A 19,184-nucleotide genomic window follows, 5' to 3' on the forward strand; every position below is an offset into this window, starting at 1 on the left:
AATTGTTTGTAAAGACATCAGCACGTCTTCCCTATCAGACGGCATGGTCTTTAAGGTCCCTTCCAACCCAAACCATTCTGAGATTCTGTGAAAGTTGGGCTCTGACTTTGTCCTTTGCTGAAGAGCTTCCACCTGATGTCAGAATCATAGAATGGTTTGGGTTGGAAGGGACCTTAAAGCTCATCCTGTTCCACCCCCTTCCATGGCCAGGGGCACCTTCCACCCGACCATGTTGGTCCAAGCCCCATCCAACTTTGAACACTTCCAGGAACGGGACAGCCACAGCTTCTCTGGCTTTCCCTCAGTCTGGTTTTCCTGCTGGTGAATTATGTCATGGACTATGTCTTCCCAAATTTCAGCTTTCAAGCAGAGCTCGCTTTACCCGCACTGTGTGCCAGGATTTTGATGCCCAAAGACAACCTAGAAATTGCTCCTGACTTAAACCGTTCTCTGGAGGAGGAAGAAAAATCCACTGGGATCCCAAAGATGCCTTAAACCTTCTCCTAAACCCGAGAACAGCTCATCAGACCAAAACAGCAAAGATGAATCCTTTTGTCCCTACGCCCAGTGCTCCTGTGTGGTGTTTTTGCCTCACCATCTCCAAGCTGGGGGAAGGCAGAGCTGCTGCTCCTGCAGGGTCACTCTGCCACAGACACGTGGCATTTTGGGCAGCACAAAATAAAGTAGCTCAGACAAGTGCTGCATCTCTCTAAACGTGCTTCCCATTACCCCTATCTGGTTACCTTAATTGCCAAAGCCATTAGGGCTCTGCAGTCTGAAAGGAAACAAAAAATCTATGCAATTACCAGCCCCCAAATTGAGTTAAAATTTTGTAATATATTACAGTGAAGGCCACTTTCTCCAGTGACTCTCAGAGGCACATTTAATTCCCTGCTTCAGGGCAGAAACTCAATTAAAAACAAAAACTTATTTCATTTTAACTGCTGGCCTAATGAAACCTGTGTCACCTGCAGCTTTCCTGTGTGCATGTCCAGTGTCTCAGCTCTATGAGTGGCTTCTTGCTCTCTGCTAATGTGTGTGTTGCACACACATTATAATACTATATATTTATTATAGGGTATATTTTAAGTGCAGTGGCAGCAGCAGCTGATGGTGGCAAACATGGAAATGGGTAAAAATAACATAAATTTCTCTCTGTGAATCCACCTGCCACGGGGCAGGTTGGATGTGCAGCTGTGGCCATCGCTGCTGCTCTGCTCTCCTGTTTTTACCAGCGTGGTTTGCGGTGTATAAAACACACCAGGAGTGGCACAGGGAAATCCTTGGCACAGCCAGGGTGTTCCCATGGCCCTGTTTGTTGGTGAGATGAGGAAACAAGCAGGAAACTCACCAATGCTGATGTCCACAAACTCCTCCAATAAACCACTTCATCAGAAACACTTTTGGCAGAGGCCATTTCTGCTCTGGCAGGGGATGAGGATCCTGCAGCATCCAGGTGGCAAGTGGGTTGTTCAGATTTCCTGGAAAACACACAGATTTTTACAGCAGGGTCGCAGCCCTGGCAGCTGTTGTAGATGTCGTGCTCAGACAGAGGGTGGAGATCATTCCTCCAGTGCTCCCAGGGAATAATGAACACCAGGAAAAGCAAAACAAAACCAGTGAGGTTATGCTGAGCTCACATTTCCTGACTGTGCTCTTGCACAGTGAAAGAAGTTACTAAAATCCTGATCTGAGCCTCTGGCAGGATGGAAGCAGGAGAAGAAGCTCCTGTAAGTGCCTTTTCTGCTTCTTGCTTGTAGACACAACTGCACAAGAAACCTGGCAAGGTTCTCTGTTGTTTCTGAGAGGTAGCCCGTTTGGGATTGGGATTAATTTCTGAGCTCAGCCCTCCCTTCCACTCTGAGCTATGGGATGGGGATGTGGACGCCAGTGCTGGGCTGATATGGAGGGGGAAAGATGTGGTAGAGGGAGGAAAAGCATCTCAGTGGGCTGGAAGAGACCCCAAATGCAAATTTTGGGAATGGTTTGTCCTGATATGGGCACAGGGGGTGTGAGGGGGAAAGTGTTTAGGAGTCTCGGGTGTTGTTGTGATCAGCAGGGTGGGCAGCTTTGGTTTCCTCTCAAAGGCCTCCAGTCACAGCTGAGGGTGAATCTCCTCCAAAATGTGATACAGAAAAGAAATATAAAAAAGCTCATTCCCAGACAGATCTTTTTGTGGCACTTTCCCATGGCAGATCCCTGCACTCCCACTGCTCTGTCTGAAGTGCTCTGCAGCACTTGCCAAAGAATTGTGAGACAGCACAAAAACATTTCAATCCAGCTCAAACCCATTTTCCTTTTCTTTTCAGCTGCCTGGAACTGCCTGGAATGCGTATGTAAGCAAATTTAGTCATGGAAACGCAGCAGGTATGTCCAGAGCTTCACCCCTTACAGCTGCACACCCACAGGCATCCTCAGCACCCCACTCTGAGCCTGGGGTGTTTTCCTTAACCCCAGTGGGATGCAGGGTTTTTGTGGGGAGGGAGCCATCCCTAAAACCTGCAGAGCCACCATGGGAATATGTACAACCAGCACAACCAGGGACCAACAGCTTCGTGTTCTCATTTCTGTGTGGCTGCGGCTCTCTGCAGGGAGAAACAGATCCTCAAGGAGAGACTGGAGCTACACAGCCAAACGTGCTTGGGCTTGCTGGAAAATGAGCCCCCAGGGAAAGATAGGCAGCTTTGGCCATGGCTGAAAAAATGTGTGCTTTAGGGGTGGAGGGGTGTTTACATGATTTTTTGCAAAACTGTTTTTTGTTTTGCTGTTAGAATCTGAAGATTAACCTTGATTTTTAAACTCCTCATTAACCTTCATGGTGCCAACAGCACCAGGCAAATCCCGTCTCTCACTGTGTGAAATGGGCTCCTCAGTGACAGCATTTTTCTTGAAAATCAGATTCCAGAAATAGGAGGCTCCCAATCACTCACCATTTCCTGAAATCGGGGCTGCAGCTGTCTAAACACTGACATCCACAGTTCCAGGGAGTGACCACTGCAGGGGTTGTCTCATTCCTCATCTTTTCCAGAATTGATTCCAGCAATGTTCTTCCAGCTGAATCTCTCCCTCTAACCATAATTCAGGGCTGGATTCTGGTCCCTACATGTCCTCACCTGGCTGTGTGGAGCAGCCTGGTCTAGTGGAAGGTGTGGTTGGAATGAGATGATCTTCAAGGTTCCTTCCAACCCAAACCATTCTGGGATTCTATGAATTCTGTATTTTCCACTTACTAATGCCTTTTACAAGAATCCATGTCTTGGTGTCCTAGAGTTGGCACGGAGAGGGGTCAGTGTCCTCCCAGGAGCAGGGAGATGTTCAGCATTTCCCCTCTGGGAACAGCCCCACTGACATGAAGGTGCTGGTGGCAGGTTCTGCTTCACCAAGAACTGAGATGCTGCTTTCTCAGTAGTGACCCAGGTGAATATAAGCAGCTCACAGTGAGCTGTGGCGGTGGATTTCCCGTAACTTGGAGCAGAAACTTCCCCAAAAGCTTGTGGTGGTGTCAGGTGGAAGTAGTGATTTATGTCAGAGGAAACCATGCTCATTCATTTTCAAATTTTATGTGTCCGAGTAAGAAAAGCAGAATTAACTTGGGGTTTTAGTTTTTTTTATATGTACATGTAGACAGCTATCCCCGTGCTTAGGCAAATGCCAAGTTGTGCAAAATACTCACCAGACAGTGGCAGAAATTTAAACCTGTGAAATGCCAGTACCTGAAGGGAGCCTACAAGAAATACAAAGGGGGGCTTTTTTACAAGAGCATGGAGTGACAGGACAAAGGGTAATGGATTCAGACTGAAGGAGGGTAGGTTTGGATTAAATTTTAGGAAGAAGTTCTTTGCTGTGAGGCTCTGGCATAGGGTGCCCAGAGAAGCTGTGGCTGCCTCATCTGTGGAAGTGTCCCAGGCCAGGTTGGATGGGGCTTGGAGCAACCTGGGATAGTGGAAGATGTCCCTGCCCATGGCAGGGGGCAGAGATGATCTTTAAGGTTCCTTCCAACCCAGATCATTTCATGATTCCATAAACGAACGAAAAACCCTCTGTGATGTGATGTTTGCTTCCTATGTGAGTTGGAACAGCGCTTTGATCCCTTTCCCTTGCTTCTAGGCAGCCCCTTGTCAAACACAACCTCAAGAGTGACAGCAACAACCACAGACCCGTGGCTGGATGCTGCCAATTCAAGTCAGTACCCATATGAGTACCTGGATGAGGAGGATTATGGGCTCTATGGCCTCTGCACCAAAGAGGAGGTGCTCTCCTTCAGCAGGGTGTTCTTGCCATCATTTTACACCGTGATCTTCCTGGTTGGCATGGCCGGGAATGCCCTCCTGTTTATTGTCCTCCTCATGTACATCAAGAAGAAAAAGAAGATGACTGAGCTGTACCTGCTGAACCTGGTAGTTTCAGACTTCTTCCTGCTACTCACCCTTCCTTTCTGGGCTCTATACATTTCTCAGTGGGTCACCTGGGACATCTTGTGCCCGGTCTTAAACGCCATGTACACTCTGAACTTCTACAGTGGCATCTTCTTTGTGAGCTGCATGAGCTTGGACATGTATCTGCAGATAGTTCATGCTTGCTCGCCTCACAGCTCCATGGTGTGGAGGAATTCCATCCTCGTCTTGTTGGTGATGTGGATCCTTTCCATAGCTCTCTCCATTCCTGATGGCCTCTTCACCAGCACAAGACAAATCCACAACGAAACCATCATGTGCACCCAGGATTATGGCCAGGAACACTTATTCTGGAAAGTTGTCTTTCGGGTGATTCAAAACATCCTGGGATTCCTTTTCCCCTTCCTCTTCATGACGTTCTGCTACTGCCGCATCGCGTGTGTCCTCAGCACCTCGCAGATACCTGGCTCCAGGAGAGCTCTCTTCTTAGTCCTTACTCTGGTGGGGGTCTTCTTTGTCCTGTGGTGTCCTTACAATGTTGTCCTCATCTTCCACTCCCTACAAGATGTCGGTGTGATCAGGAGCTGTGAAAGCAGTAGGAAACTGGACTATGCCTTGCAGATCACAGAGAGCTTGTCCTTTGTCCACTGCTGTCTCAACCCCTTGCTCTATGCTTTTGTGAAAAAACGGTTCAGGGCATATTTGTGGAAGATCCCTCAGGCCATTTTCAGGAGAGGCGCTTTCTTCCCCACCCAGGAGTCCCAGACGAGCCCCTCTGGCAGCAGATACCCAGTTGAGATAGAAATCTTGAGCATCACAAATGCATCATAAATATTCACATTATTTACATTATGTGTGTGCCCTCTATGCTGTATTTTACTGGTCCTGCCCATGATGGAGTTGGTGTGAGCCCACAGCACTGTGTAACCAGATAGTTCATCCTAGAAACAACCTCAAGATGAAGGACTTTCCATATTGGGATTGGAAAAGTACACATGGGATTTGTTTCCGTTGCAAGTGGAATTATTATGAAAGGATTGTCCTGGATTTACACTAGTGGAAGAAACCCAGTTCTCATCTGGAGTATGTGAGGCATTAGCAAATAAAGGAGCAGATTTCTCAGTGTTGTGCCTTAAAAAATGCAAACTGAAACTTCAGAAGAAATTCTCCTCCACCCTGGCATGGGCTGGGAAATGGATTTCCATGCTCATCCATCAGGCCAGAAACACAGCCAGGGGGTGGCTTTGCTTCTCCTGGCTTCTTACCATCTGCCAGATGATTTAACTGGGTGTGAACAAGTTCAGAAACCAGCCGAGGTGGCAAAATATCTGAAAGAGAAATACAATGACAACTCTAACGAGAACAAGCTCCTTGCAATAGGATGGGCTTTGGCATGTGCCTATCGCACACTGCAGCAGGTAAAGGTATGGTGGGCGATGGTCCAAATACAAGTATGGGGAGGCCTGGCAGATTGATTACATCACACTGCCTCAAACCCGCCAAGGCAAGCGCTGTGTGCTCACAATGGTAGAAGCCACCACAGGATGGCTGGAGACCTACCCTGTGCCTCACGCTACAGCCCGGAACACCATCCTGGGCCTGGAAAAGCAAGTCCTTTGGAGGCATGGCACCCCTGAGAGAATCGAGTCTGACAATGGGACTCATTTCAAGAACAGCCTTATTAACACCTGGGCTAGAGAACATGGCATTGAGTGGGTGTGCCACATCCCTTACCATGCACCAGCTGCAGGCAAGGTGGAATGGTGCAATGGATTGTTGAAAACCACCTTGAAGGCACTGGGTGGGGGAGCTTTCAAAAATTGGGAACAGTATCTAGCAAAGGCCACCTGGTTAGTTAACACCCGAGGTTCCACCAATAGAGCTGGTCCAGCCCAATCTGAATCCCTGCATACAGCAGATGGAGATAAGGTCCCAGTAGTGCATGTCAGAGGTCTGTTAGGAAAGACTGTGGGGATAAATTCTGCCTCGAGTACAGACAAACCCATCCGTGGGGTTGTCTTTGCTCAGGGACCTGGCTGCACATGGTGGGTAATGCAGAAAGATGGAACAACACGTTGTGTACCACAGGGAGATCTGATTGTTGGGTGAGAACCACCTGTAGTGTGAAATGCCTGTGTACCACTGCTTGCTGAGGGTCACTGTTCGTACATAGCTGTGTATATATAGATATGTATGTATTGATGTGTGTGTTTAGAGTTAGAATATCTTAGTTTGGGCATTGAGCCAACGATACAGGATAAGGGGTGGAATGTCTTGGAGTGACCTTATGATGTGTATCCCATATCGCTGCCTATGCCCAGAAATTAACTTTGTGCCTTTCTATGCCTCTAAACTGAGCCTGAGAGGGGGAAGGAAAAACTGAGCAAAACTTTTTCGAAGCAGTTTGCAGCAGAGACTGAGAGCTGATCTTTGCTTTTCCTTCCCTGGAATTTCAGATTTTCTCCCTTTTCTACTGGACTGCTTCAACCTCAGAGCACATCAGGAGGCCTTTCCACTGAGCACAGAGGGCCTGGCCCTGGGCCAAGCCCCAGCTCCGAGGAGACCAAAGGGAGGACTCGAACACTTTCCCAGGTTTTTCTCCACAGCGAGAGATTTTATTATTTAGCATTATTTTCCTTTTCCCATGTGTTTGGTAAATAAATAGTCTTATCTCCTTCACTTTCCTTCGAGGAAAATTTATTTTTTCCCGAATCTGGTGGGGGAGGGGTGGTTGTGCCTTCTCTCAGAGGATATATTTCTGAATTTGGCCAAACCGGAACACTGGGATAATCTCATTTTCTACCAGGAGATACAATGGGAAGCACTGGACACCTTTAAGCTGAGTTGTTCCAGGTCATGATGAGCTGTGCCACACTCAGACCTGCTGAGCAGGGAGCTGTGACTCTCTGAGGGATAGAGCTTTGGTTAGAGATCAGTTCGATCATCAATGATTTGAGACCAGTTCGATCAGAACAAAGTTTAAACCAGTAACAACCAGTGAGGAAGAGAAAAAAAGTGGGCTCAGCAGAACACTGGTGGAGGTATTTGCCTTCCAAAGATCTGGTTTGACAAGATAAAAAAGATCCATGGATACCACGTGTAACATAAATACTGGCTTTGCAACACTGCACAGTGAGAGCATGGCCTGTACAGACAAGCGCAGAGAGCTGTTGGCTAATCCTTATTACCCAGTGCAGTTTTGAAGTTCAAGGTTCTGAGTTTGCTGACTTATTTAAAGGTGTCATTCACTCCAGATGCTCCTGAACCTTAAATGGTTGCTTTCCATCCTGAAAACCTATTAAGCCTGAGAGTTGCCTAGAGTTGTACAAATAAAATTATTAATTTAAGAGAAGGCACTCATCACCTTGATTTTGTTACATAGGGTTGCAGGACCGAGAAGGGCTTTGAGTTGATCACTGATGTTATTTTTCTTCCTAACATTGCTACAGTGTTTTTCCAAAATGGTAAGGTTGGGAGCTTTCCTTAAAAAAAGAAAGCCAGAATAAATATTTAGCTGATGTTATGATGTGGCTTTCATTCCACGGATCAGGTCACTGGAGGGAATGTAGAAAGGGACAGCAGCTGGGAAGCAAAAAAGAAGATGAAGATGGTGATCCCAGACAGAGGAAGGCTTGTGGGACTGTGGAAAACTTATGATGGGATGCTCAGGGGAAGGGCAAAGGTGGGGAAATAGAGGGGAGTAATGTCACTCTCCATCCTACATGAGAAGAGGTCCAAGCATCAGTGTCTGGGACAGGCTGTGGTGACAGTCTGGGTAGATCAGGGTGGCAGCACTCAGGGGAGCAGTGCCAGATGGGACACAGGGTCCCTGCCATCATCTCCAAACCCCATCTGGAGAGAGGGGAGCTAGGGAGCTTGAGAAGCAGAATGGAAAGTGGGTAAAGAAGTGCTGTGGTCTCTGTGGGCACAGCTCTCCAGCCAGGGGGTGGGTGAGACATTTGCAAGCTCTGGACTCATCTGGTGCCAAGCAAATGCAGTGACTCAAGCTCTCCTCACTTGTGGGGCAGTTCAGCTGCTTTACTTTGCACTCAGACAGAGCAGTAGCACTTGCACTGTTCATTGGCAAAGCACTCCTGAGATGCTGTGTGTTGTGGAGAATGTCAAAATGTCAGAGACTTTTCCTTCTCTTGGCTTTTGAGACTAAATTGGCTCAGCTGTGACCCACTTCCCTTGGTCCTGTGCTCATCTCCAGTAGCATGTCCAACATCCACTCTTGGTTTCATTTTTTCAGTGGGTGTGCATAGCCTGGTCTTAAAGGCAGAAATCACAGAGTGGAATTCTCTGAACATTTTCCTTACAAAATCTGGGCTCCATGGGGTCTGGAGAAGGGAATTTGCCTCATGCCCGGACCCATCCCCCTAACACTGCATGGGTACTCCAATGAGATTCCAACACACCTTCCACCTTAAATCCTCGGTTCATCCAGGGATGAGTTCACACCAGAGCTCTCTGCAGGAGCAAGGCAAACACTCGCTGCCAATGAGGACAGAGGTTTTCAGCTCTGCATCTGCCTATCAGCTGCTGCGTGGGAATAAAGTACGCATTCCCACCCCACCCTGTCTCTAGTCCCAGCTCCCGGACGGGCACAGAGCTCTCATGGTGCTGTGGGTGATTCTCCTCTGTACCTTGGTGTCATTGCTGCTCGGTGGGCTCTATGTCCTGGGTGTATTTCGGAGACAGAGACCCAATGAGCCGCCCCTGGAGAAAGGTACCGTTCCCTGGCTAGGCTACCTGCTGGAATTCAGAAAGGACAGCTCAGAGTTTCTCAAAAGGATGCAGAGGAAACACGGGGATGTTTTCACGGTGCTGATCGGTGGCTATTACTTCACCTTCGTGATGGATCCCTTCTGCTTTGGCACCATCGTGAAGGAATCACGATCTAAACTGGACTTTAGGACTTCTGCAATTCAGCTGGTCATGCAGGTTTTTGGCTACAAGGCCACCGAAGCCACTCATAGCATAGTTCATACCTCGAGCACAAAGCACCTGATGGGAGATGGCCTCACTGTCCTCACACAAGCCACCATGGAGAGCTTTCGGAAGCTGCTGCTCTTCAACCTGAGCTCAGGAGAGAAGCGAGTGTGGCAGGAGGAAAACCTCTTCCACTACTGCTACAACATTGTCTTCAGGGCCGGGTACCTGGCTCTGTATGGCACCGAGCCATCCCGAGGGGCAGGGAACAAGGAGAAAGCTGAAGAGCAGGATCGCCTCCACTCCAACCAGCTCTTCCAGGAATTTCGGAAGTACGACCGCCTCTTTCCTCGCCTGGCCTTTGCTATGTTGCCTCCCAAGGACAAAAGAGAAGCTGAGCGGCTGAAGAGACACTTCTGGAACGTGCTGTCTGTGAAGAAGGCCTGGCAGAAGGACAATATCAGTGGCTGGATAAGCGATCAAGACCAGCTTCTGTCAGAAAATGGTGTCCCCGAGTACATGCGGGATCGTTTCATGTTCATGCTCCTCTGGGCATCCCAAGGCAACACGGGCCCAACTGCATTCTGGCTCCTCTTGTATCTACTGAAACATCCAGAGGCTCTGAAGGCTGTGAGAGATGAGGTGGATAAAGTCTCGAGGGAGAGCGGGCAGGAGATGAAGGCAGGGAGCCCCCCAGTTACCGTCACTAGGGACATGCTGAACCAGACTCCCCTGCTGGACAGTGCCTTGGAGGAGACCCTGAGGCTAGTGGCGGCCCCGATGCTGGTCAGAGCTGTCCTCGAGGACACCAGCCTGAGGACAAGCAGTGGAACAGAGTTCACCCTCCGCAGGGGAGACAGGTTGGCTCTGTTCCCACACATCTCCGTGCAGATGAACCCAGAAATCCATGAGGAGCCTCACAAATTTAAGTATGACCGATTCGTGAACCCAGATGGCACCAAGAAGGATTTCTACAGAAACGGGAAGAAGCTGAAATTTGTCAACATGCCATGGGGGGCAGGAGTTTCCACCTGTCCTGGGAGGTTCTTTGCCACAGCTGAAATGAAACTGTTTGTGTTCTTGATGCTGAGTCACTTTGACCTGGAGCTGGTCAATGAGGAGGAGGAGATCCCAGCCATAGACATCAGCCGCTGGGGATTCGGGACGATGCAGCCTGTCCACGACGTTCGCTTCAGATACCAGCCACGCTTTTAACTTGGGGAGTCCTGGTGGTGTTCTTTGTTCTGGTGTCACCTGTGAGACAAATTGCCTGCTCCCGTGGTTATCAGACCCGTGTGGTGCCAACACTGATATGATCTTGTTTGCTTAATGCTTATCGTGGCTTTTGTTTTAACTTCCTTCATATATACTGCTCCTCCGTTGTTGTATTGATTATGGGATAGAAGTTAATCTGCACAGAGAGACAAAAAGTGCCCTGCCAGGCTACTCCAGCCCCATCCCGGGGCCATCAGCCCATTGAAAGCCAAGAGGAGCACAGGGTCATATCGGCAGGTGGGAACCCAAATTATGTTTCCAAGGAACAAGGATTTTGTCCATGTCCCTCCCAGGGCTGTCCCAGCAGAGCCATCAGCCCCACAGTCCCGGTGTGTCTCCCATGGAGATGTGTCACTGGGAACAGCTCTCCGAATCACCAGCTGGGATAAGGCACATTGTGTCAAGGCAGGGGAGACATCCTATGGGGTGTAGGGGAAGAGCATTTTAGGACTGCACAGGACTTACAGCAGAGTGTTTTGGGGAGGAACCAAAGGGGGATAAAGGATGGATTTAGGTGATTTGGAGTAAGGGGATAAGAAAGACTGGTTGGGTGCAAATAGGTGACTGGTCCATACATTTGTCTGGTGACACCCTGCACCTGATCATTTATTTTCCACATGAACTATGATTGGCAGGATGGCATCAGCTTGCGGTGAACCCCTGAAAGGTCATAGAGCAGCAAATATTCTCTCCAGAGATGTAAGAATTTCCGTGAGGTTTTCAAATTGTCTTTTCTATGGTCCCCTCTTTGTATCTGATGAGACCCCCTAAGGGAGCAACCTCAATCCCATATGGGCTACAGCCGCTGTGGCCTTATAGCCCTCAAACTGATCTGCTGGATCAATGCAGGATAAAGCTTTGCTCTACAAGCTCTGCTTTGCTTTATTACCCTTCAATAATTAGGGCTCTGACCACTTCCTTACAGAAGTTAAATCCCAGCCTTTCCTGAGCAGAGAACAGTGGATTCATTTTAATGCTGACACTGATGCCATGAAGATTTTTTGCTTTTTCTTTTATACCCCTGTTATACCTTTTTTGCAACTTCTGTATTCTTAGTGCTTTTTGCCTGCATTCTTGGCCTTGTTTGTTCAGCTCAGAGACTCAACATTTTAGAAGCTTTATAGGTAGGGATCAGTGTGCCCCAGACCCCAAGGTCCTCTCCAGAACACATTCTGTAAACTCAGATAGAACCATCCAGGGGAAGGCACCCTGGGGAGGGGGGCTCACTCGAGCCTCTCATTGGGGAATCTTTGATAGATATGCTAATTAGTAACACCTATAATGTTATACCACATCTTTTGGGGGTGGGTGCATTGCGGGGTGCATTTTGGTGCATTCCACCTGGACATAGTGCACCTAAGGATCCTTAAAATAAATACCAAGGTAAAATCCCTTTTCCCCTTCTAACCATATTTGACTCTTGATTTCAAGACCAGGAAAAGGCATCAACACTAACCTTGGACTTTGGAGATTATTTATGGTCGAGGAATGAAACTCAAACATTTTCACACATATCCAAACATCAGATCCAGCTTTGTTCTGCAAAGGGCAGGGTGATGTTGTAACTGTGTGTTAAGGGCAAACTATCCCAGCCTGCCAGACTGGTTGTTAGTCCTGACCTCATGGTGGTGGTGGTGGAAATTCAGGCAGAAACTATCAAGCAGTTGTGGCAGAACCAAGGGAAACAAAAACTACCTGTGAGGCTTCATTCTGACAGCTGATATATCCACTAGCAATTCCAGCATCTTTTCACTCCTTCCATGCTCCATCAACAGCTCTCACCTATTTTTCTTGTCACCCATGAGTTTATTCCTCCGAAGCACTTCTCATATTCTGGTCAGTGCAAGCTCCAAACCATGCTCAGGAATACCTTGGGATAGCTGGGCAGCTCAGAGCCATCATCACATCCTGACCAAGTGATGTCCTCCTTCCAAAGCTCTAGGAAAAGGATTTTTTGTGTGGATATCTTGCGTGGAAGTTGTTCCGTGCTCATCGACAGTGTATACTGGTTATCACAAAGAGTCCAGGTCAGAACTGAGGGGCGAGGGATGTGTGCTGCACAAATAAGGACAGAGCTCAGGGAAGGGATATAAAAATAATGACAGTGATTCCACAGAAAAATCTGGCTTTACTTGCTCATCAGAATGGTTTATTTAACCTAACAATGTTGGGTCTATAAAAGATCTCAGACATGCTCAAATGCATGCAGTTGTGAGAAGCAAAAAAAAAAGAAGTCATATATGAAAGAGTGTGAAAGCTCCAAGTGAGTTAATCTACAATTAAGTTTTGTGTTTAGATAGGTTTTTCACTGCCACTGAGCTTTCCATCCTGAAGTGCATCAGCAAGAGCAAAGAACCAGCCTGTGCCAACAAAAAACCTGACTGGATTTGTAAAAGAAGTTAAATTGGATGGAATCCAGAGTCTTGAAAGGTTTCCTGGGGGGCAGCCCTCATTGCAGTGTCTGTCCCACCAGAGAACTGAGCACAGAGTCTGGCCCTAAGCCCTTGGGTTTCTCTCCTGTAGCACACAGTGAAGACAATTTTACTTCAACATCTCAAGTTTTACAATCTATTGAGTCAGTGTCTGCTCTCCACAGCACAGGGAAAGCTCCTCTGCTCTCAGTGACAATTCCTGCTCTGCATGCTGAGCAAGGGAAGGAGTCACGATGCTCCACCTTTCAGGTTTGGAACAATATGGGTTAAACTTGTTGGGAAAGAACGCCCCTGGATAAACAGCCTTACTTCTAGTACTGAGCTGTAATGCATTAGGAAATGTTTTTGTGTTCTCCTTCCTCTAAACACAGCCAGACACAGCTCTGAGAAAGCCTCCACTTACTGCTGCTTGTATGGAAAATTGAGGGAACCAACAGATACGTCAATCACTGCAGAGAAACTCGAAGGAACACTGAGGTTATGAGAACAAAGCAACAACACAGCCAACACCATCCTTTGCAGAGGAAAGCAGGGTTTGAAGCTCAAAGAGGAACGTGACATTTGAGGATTTTTTTTAAAGAATTAAAACACTCAGCCTTTGCCAGGGATACTACCACCACATCTCTGGGATCTCTGGGTAGATGTGTCCCTGCTCCCCAGGGAAGAGCAGCTCAGCTTCAAAGTGGCAAAGTCTCTTAGTGGTACAAAATCTGCATGTTACAAGTTCACTGTTGGATTTGCTGCCTTCACTGTCCAATGGGCCAGTTCCCCCCACGAGTCACACATACACAGAAGCAGCCCGTGGCAGGCAGGACATACAGATAAAACACAGTGGGGCTGGGCAGAGAGCAGCTCCCCCAGCTCAGCTGTTGCACAGCAGCTTGGCAGGAGGGTTTGGTACCAAACACTCAGTGCAGGAGGGCACAGGGAGGCAATTCCCATCTGTCACCACATCCATGTCACTGTGCAATCATGAGGCCATACTTGGAGCACAGCAGTCCCCTCTTCTTTTCCCGTTCCATGAGGAAATTCCTCAGTTTGATGGTGGGGAAGGTGACCAGTGCTTGCTGCCTGTTGTCCAAACCTGTCTCCTGGAGCCATGGGCTCTGAAGGCACTCGGAGGCTGACGGCCTTCCCCTAGGACAGACAAAGGTGAGGGGTCAGTCAGGGATCCGTGCTGGGTGAGGAGGCTCCTTGCAAATGAAGGGGCAATACCCAGGATCTGCACCAGCTGTGCTGCTGGGAGGACAGACAGCATCTTACCAAGGGTTTGCACACAGAGTGCTCTGGAGGAAGGACACTGCTCCCCCGGAGAGACCTGCATAGCACCGCGTGAGCTTCAGTTTGCCCTTCCTGGCTGTTCTCAGGAATTCACAGGGTGCATCAGAGCTGATGGGGTAGTTGGCACTCAACCTGCCCCACAAGAAGAGAATTGATAACATGAAGCTGCCTCCAGCTCTGGGGCTCCCAGCATAAGGAGGATGTGGAGCTGTTGGAGTAAGTCCCAAGGAGGCCACCAAGGTGATCAGAGAGATGGAGCACCTCTGCTGTGAGGAAAGGCTGGGAGAGTTGGGAGTGTTCATGCTGGAGAAGAGAAGGCTTCAGGGAGACCTTAGAGCCCTTTCCAGCACCTAACGAGGCTCCAAGAGAGCTGGAGAGGGACTTTGGATAAGGGCTTGTAGTGGCAGGACAAGGGTGAACAGTTTTAAATTAAAAGAGGAGAGCTATGGATTAGATATTGGGAAGAAATTCTTCCCTGTGAGGGCAGTGAGGCCCTGGCACAGGTTGCCCATCCATCCCCTCCATCTCACAGTTTTCCATGTCATTGCCAAGGAGAGGGGGCACAGCTGAGATTAACTCTCTGAAATTGTGGTTTTAAAGCCACTCACAGGGCAGGGAACAATCAACTGACTCACATGATGAAGGCTGTGATTCCGACGGACCAGATATCAGTCTGGGGAAGGGCTCCTTGCTCTGTCAGCAGTTCTGGAGCTGGAAAAGTAAGCTGGTATGAGCCAAGATCCTCTCCAACTCACTGGGAGCAGCACAAAAGCAGTGGGTACTTTAATGCTTTGCTGCCTTCCCAAGAGGGAAGCAGAGGCGGCTCCCAGGACAGGGAGCTGATTGGGGTGGGAGACCCATGGGGATGCTAATTGCCGTGAAACCATGAGGACCTCTGGGCAGATGGCAGCAGTGCTTTATCCCCGGATAAATGGACACATGGATGCCAGCCAGGGTGGCTTTGCTGTGAGCTCTGTCCCCTGTGGTCTGCAGTGGGACAGCTGTCACCACTCACTGCTCCCACAAACTCACGCTGTCACTGCAGAGCAGCACTTGGAAAGCTTTCCTTGCTGGGACCTACTGCTGCCTTGACCAATGTTTGTGTTTTTCTGTTTATCACAGATTGCAGATAAACCCCAAGTCATTGTGACTGAACTCTACTCACCCATGGTTTCGACATAGTCCGAGCATTTGTCCATGGTAATAAATTTGTCTGGTGTGTAGAACTGTGCGTTCCCAAAATCCAGGAGTTTCAGCAAGTTGGGCTCAGTGATGATCATGTTCTCAGACCTGAGGTCCAGGTGCAGGATGTTGTGTGCATGGAGGTACTCGGTGGCACTGAGGATCTGCCACAGGTAGTCTCGGACCTCCACCTCTGAGTACGATGTTCTGGTGGGAGAAAGGGGATAGAAAACTGAGGTGTCTTGTCTGCGTGTCCAAAAAATGACTTTCTACACCCACTATCACCCTTCCCTGGGTGTCTGAGCCCATCAGGCCCTTGAGAGTCAAGAAGAAACAACTCCATTTTAGCAAATCTGCTGTATGTGGAGAGGCTGGTCCATCCTGTGAGTCAGGTTTACAGGTGCAAGAAGTTCAGGGTGTTGTAGAGCTGAAAGAGAGAAAGCAGATTTGATGCCCACCATTCCCTTGCTTTTAACCACATGATTTCAGCAGATCCATTCTGTGCTGTTGTGAGAAAAAATGAATCTTCCTGACCCACAGTAACATCCACTTTTTGGGAGACGGGGTTTCGTATCAACCACTCTAAACTGCTTTCAGCATCTCAGCTGGGTGGCCCTGAGTTGTCCCGCTGTAGGGACCTCAAGTAATTTTTTTATCTCACAAGAAGTTGCAGAACAAACACTTTACAAATCCTGTGTGCAATGATACCACATTGGAACAGATGAAGAGGAATGATCCAGTTTGTCAGGACAAAGCAACAGGTGTTTTCCTCCCGACACCAGCCCTGACTGGAAAACCCTTCCCTCTTGTTCTTACCGTAACGCCAAAGAGTGGAGCAGCTCTGGTCCCACACACATCTCCTGGATCAGCACCAAGTGCCGTGGGCTGACGTAGGCGCCCTTCAGCTGGGCTATGTTTGTGTGGTGAAGCTTCCTCAGCAGCTGGTACTCCAGCAGCACAGCCTGCTTGTCCTCTTGCCAGTAAGGGATGATTTTAGCAGCCAAAGTCTTGCCGCTCACCTTCTCCCGGCACTGCCGGACGATGCTGAATCGGCCCCTGGTACAAAGGGACACAAAGGCACGTTAGGCTTCTCTTCTGTTCTCTAAAACCACCAGGATCCCATGCTGTGTTTTTCATCTGTGCCTGGTGGGGAGTTACTGCATCTATTGTCACAGTTTGCACACCCTCCTGTGTCTTTAAACTGTACAGTCACTTTAAATTACAGGAGTGAGAGCTTAACTCCTCTGGAGAGAGAAGAGAGAGCAAGAGAACTACTCCTTTTTGGCAACAGAAGTCAGTGTCTCTCTTTTAGGCAGAGAAAGTTGAATCCCAGCATCCTGACTGAAATGGTGGCTGCGAACGTTGATGAAGCAAGGACAGGAAACTTTGTTAGCCCTGGGCTCACTTCATGATAAATCAAGTGGCTGCCCTGCTGCCCAGCACATCTGTTGTGACAGGACAAGGGGTGGTGGTTTTAAACTAAAAGAAGGTGGATTTAGACTCAATGTGAGGAAGAAGGTTTTTTTATAATGAGGGTGGTAAAACAACCTGGCCTTGAACACTTCCAGGGATGGGGCAGCCACAGCTTCTCTGGACAACCTGTGCCAGGGACCACCCTCACAGGGAAGAATTTTTTCATAGTATCTAATCTAAACCTACTCTCTTTCAGTTTGAAGCTATCCCCTTGTCCTGTTATAGAAAGTCCTTCTCAATCTTTCTTGTAGGCTCCTTTCAGGTACTGGAAGGTACAATTAGGTCACCCCAATGCTTCTCTTCTCCAGGCTGAACAACCCCAATTTTCTCAGCCTTTCCTCATAGGAGAGCTGCTCCTTCAGATGTGGGATTTCCCTGAAAGCTCAGTTGGATTCTCTACCTTTTGATCTCGGTTTGGAAGGCGTAGGTCTGGTAGGTAGGGAAGGGCTCAGGTGGTGTGATCATTTCACTCTCGTCTTCAGAAGCAGCTGATGGGAACTCCTGCGTGGCAGCACGAAGCTCTGCAGGGAAAAAGGGACAGGGGTTACATGGGAAAACAGCTCTGTGTGGAAACCGGAGCCTCTCTGAGTCTTCCCTGCTATGTATGAGCAACAACAAGCAGAGCTTTCTCCAGGCGACTCTGTGTTCCAGCTGTGGCACTCAGTGCTATTGGAGTGCAACAGATTCTGCTCTGTCCACCCAAAAATTCCCTGGTGTGGCCACTCCAGACAGAACGAGATAGATTCTATGTTCTGTGCTATGGTATCAAACATCTTAGCCACTGTTTCTTGTCTTCTCACACAACAAGTCCTCAGGACATGGTGAACACTGACAAGAAATTAGAAACTTCTTGTGGTAGGACATTTCAGGACAGCAGCTGGAACTTGTTGCTCTGGTTCTGGCGTGTGGTTGTGTCCAAGCACTCCCTGAAATACTATAGCATCCCTTTAAAGCATCTGCTTGGAAATGCTGGACACATTCATGATAACTAATCCTGAGAAAATGGAAAGCAGAGGACTTGGGGTGAGTTAAAAATATCTCTGTGAACCGATTTTTACAGACCAGTCCTCTCCATTGGGAGGAAATTCCAGCTAGACCATCCTTCTGTTTCTTCACAGAAAGGACATTTCCTTTGCTATGAAGATATGTTTGCTGTGGGGTTATGGATCTCTTAATTTTAAAAACATATGAGTAGTACAAAGTAGTCAAACAGGTGAAAAAATAGTAAATTGAGCTTTCTTTACTTTAGAGCCAAAATACAGCTGGAACATTCACCACTGAAGGACAATAATTCCCAATGGAAAACACCAGAATAGAGAAGTTAACTACTGAATTTAGCATTTAGTCTGTAATATAAGAAAGTCCAGAGTTTTCACCAGGGCAAAATCTGTATCAGTAGATAAATGCCTCCAGTGACACATTTATTGTACAATTTTCTCATGATTTCAAATCAAAACTGAGTGTGTCTTCAATAGGTGATCTACAGTTCCCAGGTTTTTGTTTTACTATTTAATTTTATATATATTTACATATTGTTTGTATTTACATGATGCTGTTACCTTATTGGGTTTTTTAATATGTTTGTACTTATTTCCCTGCATCCAGAATCAGAAAATAATTAGAAAATAATAGAATTTTATATGCAAAAGCCCCAAACCACCCTGAGCCAAGTGGAATTGGCCTTGATTCACTTGCTCTTGGCTTCTGGGCCCACAGCTAAAAGGATGCAGTGGGTTTGATGTAGGAAATCCCAATGGTTTCTTGTCATTTGATCTTACCCATCTGATCCTTCCCAGTGATTTTCACTTTGGTAGAGGGGTTGCTGTAGGGGCCCATCCCTGCCTTGTTGGTGCAGGCTGTCCTGAAGTGGTAGATGAACCCCTGGGGGAGATTTCTGGCGTAGTAGCAGCAGTCGGTGATGTCAGAAGCGAGAGTCGTCCACTCCCCATCTTAACCAAGGAAAGAGAGAAGAGAGATCAGGACTCATTTGGGGTGGTCACAACAGGTTGGAGGTTTTTTGAGATTTGGGGTTTTGTTGTGGTTTGAGTTTTCTTTTTCTACTAACTTTACTTATGTGCTGGGAATATGGAGAAACCAATTTACCATGGCCAACTTTTGGGCTGTACCTGTGTTATTCTTCTCTAAAATCAGCTGGTTTATGTCTGATAATTCCAAGTTGTGCCAATATTATTCCAGAGGAGTGGTGAAACCTTCC

General features: G+C 47.9%; 3 protein-coding genes across 9 annotated transcripts in view; 2 read left to right on the top strand and 1 right to left on the bottom strand.

Moving 5' to 3' along the window:
• Positions 1–1,548: 1,548 nt before the first annotated feature.
• ACKR2 (atypical chemokine receptor 2) lies at positions 1,549–6,503 on the top strand. Its single transcript, XM_042043244.1, has 3 exons — positions 1,549–1,730; positions 2,310–2,367; positions 4,108–6,503. Exons 1-3 carry the CDS (start codon positions 1,707–1,709, stop codon positions 5,223–5,225), a joined length of 1,200 nt encoding a protein of 399 aa, XP_041899178.1. The 5' UTR covers positions 1,549–1,706; the 3' UTR covers positions 5,226–6,503.
• Positions 6,504–8,942: 2,439 nt separating this feature from the next.
• Positions 8,943–10,691, top strand: LOC121671477 (7-alpha-hydroxycholest-4-en-3-one 12-alpha-hydroxylase). The gene has a single exon (XM_042043242.1). The coding sequence runs from the start codon at positions 9,012–9,014 to the stop codon at positions 10,539–10,541; it is 1,530 nt and encodes a 509-aa protein (XP_041899176.1). The 5' UTR covers positions 8,943–9,011; the 3' UTR covers positions 10,542–10,691.
• Positions 10,692–12,724: 2,033 nt separating this feature from the next.
• The window catches only part of OBSCN (obscurin, cytoskeletal calmodulin and titin-interacting RhoGEF), a 163,367-nt gene continuing 156,907 nt past the window's right edge, over positions 12,725–19,184 (bottom strand). For all 7 annotated transcript variants that reach the window (XM_042043235.1, XM_042043236.1, XM_042043234.1 and 4 more), the window contains 7 exons: positions 18,748–18,918; positions 17,370–17,490; positions 16,313–16,552; positions 15,480–15,703; positions 14,950–15,025; positions 14,297–14,446; positions 12,725–14,170 (listed from right to left, as the gene is read on the bottom strand). In XM_042043235.1, coding sequence (XP_041899169.1) covers positions 13,993–14,170; positions 14,297–14,446; positions 14,950–15,025; positions 15,480–15,703; positions 16,313–16,552; positions 17,370–17,490; positions 18,748–18,918 — 1,160 coding nt within the window. In that variant the 3' untranslated portion in view covers positions 12,725–13,992. The remainder of the gene's footprint in view (positions 14,171–14,296; positions 14,447–14,949; positions 15,026–15,479; positions 15,704–16,312; positions 16,553–17,369; positions 17,491–18,747; positions 18,919–19,184) is intronic.

Source organism: Corvus kubaryi, unplaced genomic scaffold (assembly GCF_017639235.1).
Source record: "Corvus kubaryi isolate FWS band 111438036 unplaced genomic scaffold, C.kubaryi_AGA036_p1.0 37398, whole genome shotgun sequence".
Taxonomy (NCBI): domain Eukaryota; kingdom Metazoa; phylum Chordata; class Aves; order Passeriformes; family Corvidae; genus Corvus; species Corvus kubaryi.

Excerpts from the sequence above, each read along its gene's own strand:
- ACKR2 (XM_042043244.1), top strand. The coding sequence starts at position 1,707 with ATGGAAGCAGGAGAAGAAGCTCCT. Across the intron at positions 1,731-2,309 it reads AAGCAGGAGAAGAAGCTCCT|CTGCCTGGAACTGCCTGGAA; the intron begins GTAAGTGCCTTT and ends TTTTCTTTTCAG. Across the intron at positions 2,368-4,107 it reads TAGTCATGGAAACGCAGCAG|GCAGCCCCTTGTCAAACACA; the intron begins GTATGTCCAGAG and ends CCTTGCTTCTAG.
- LOC121671477 (XM_042043242.1), top strand. The coding sequence starts at position 9,012 with ATGGTGCTGTGGGTGATTCTCCTCTGTACCTTGGTGTCATTGCTGCTC.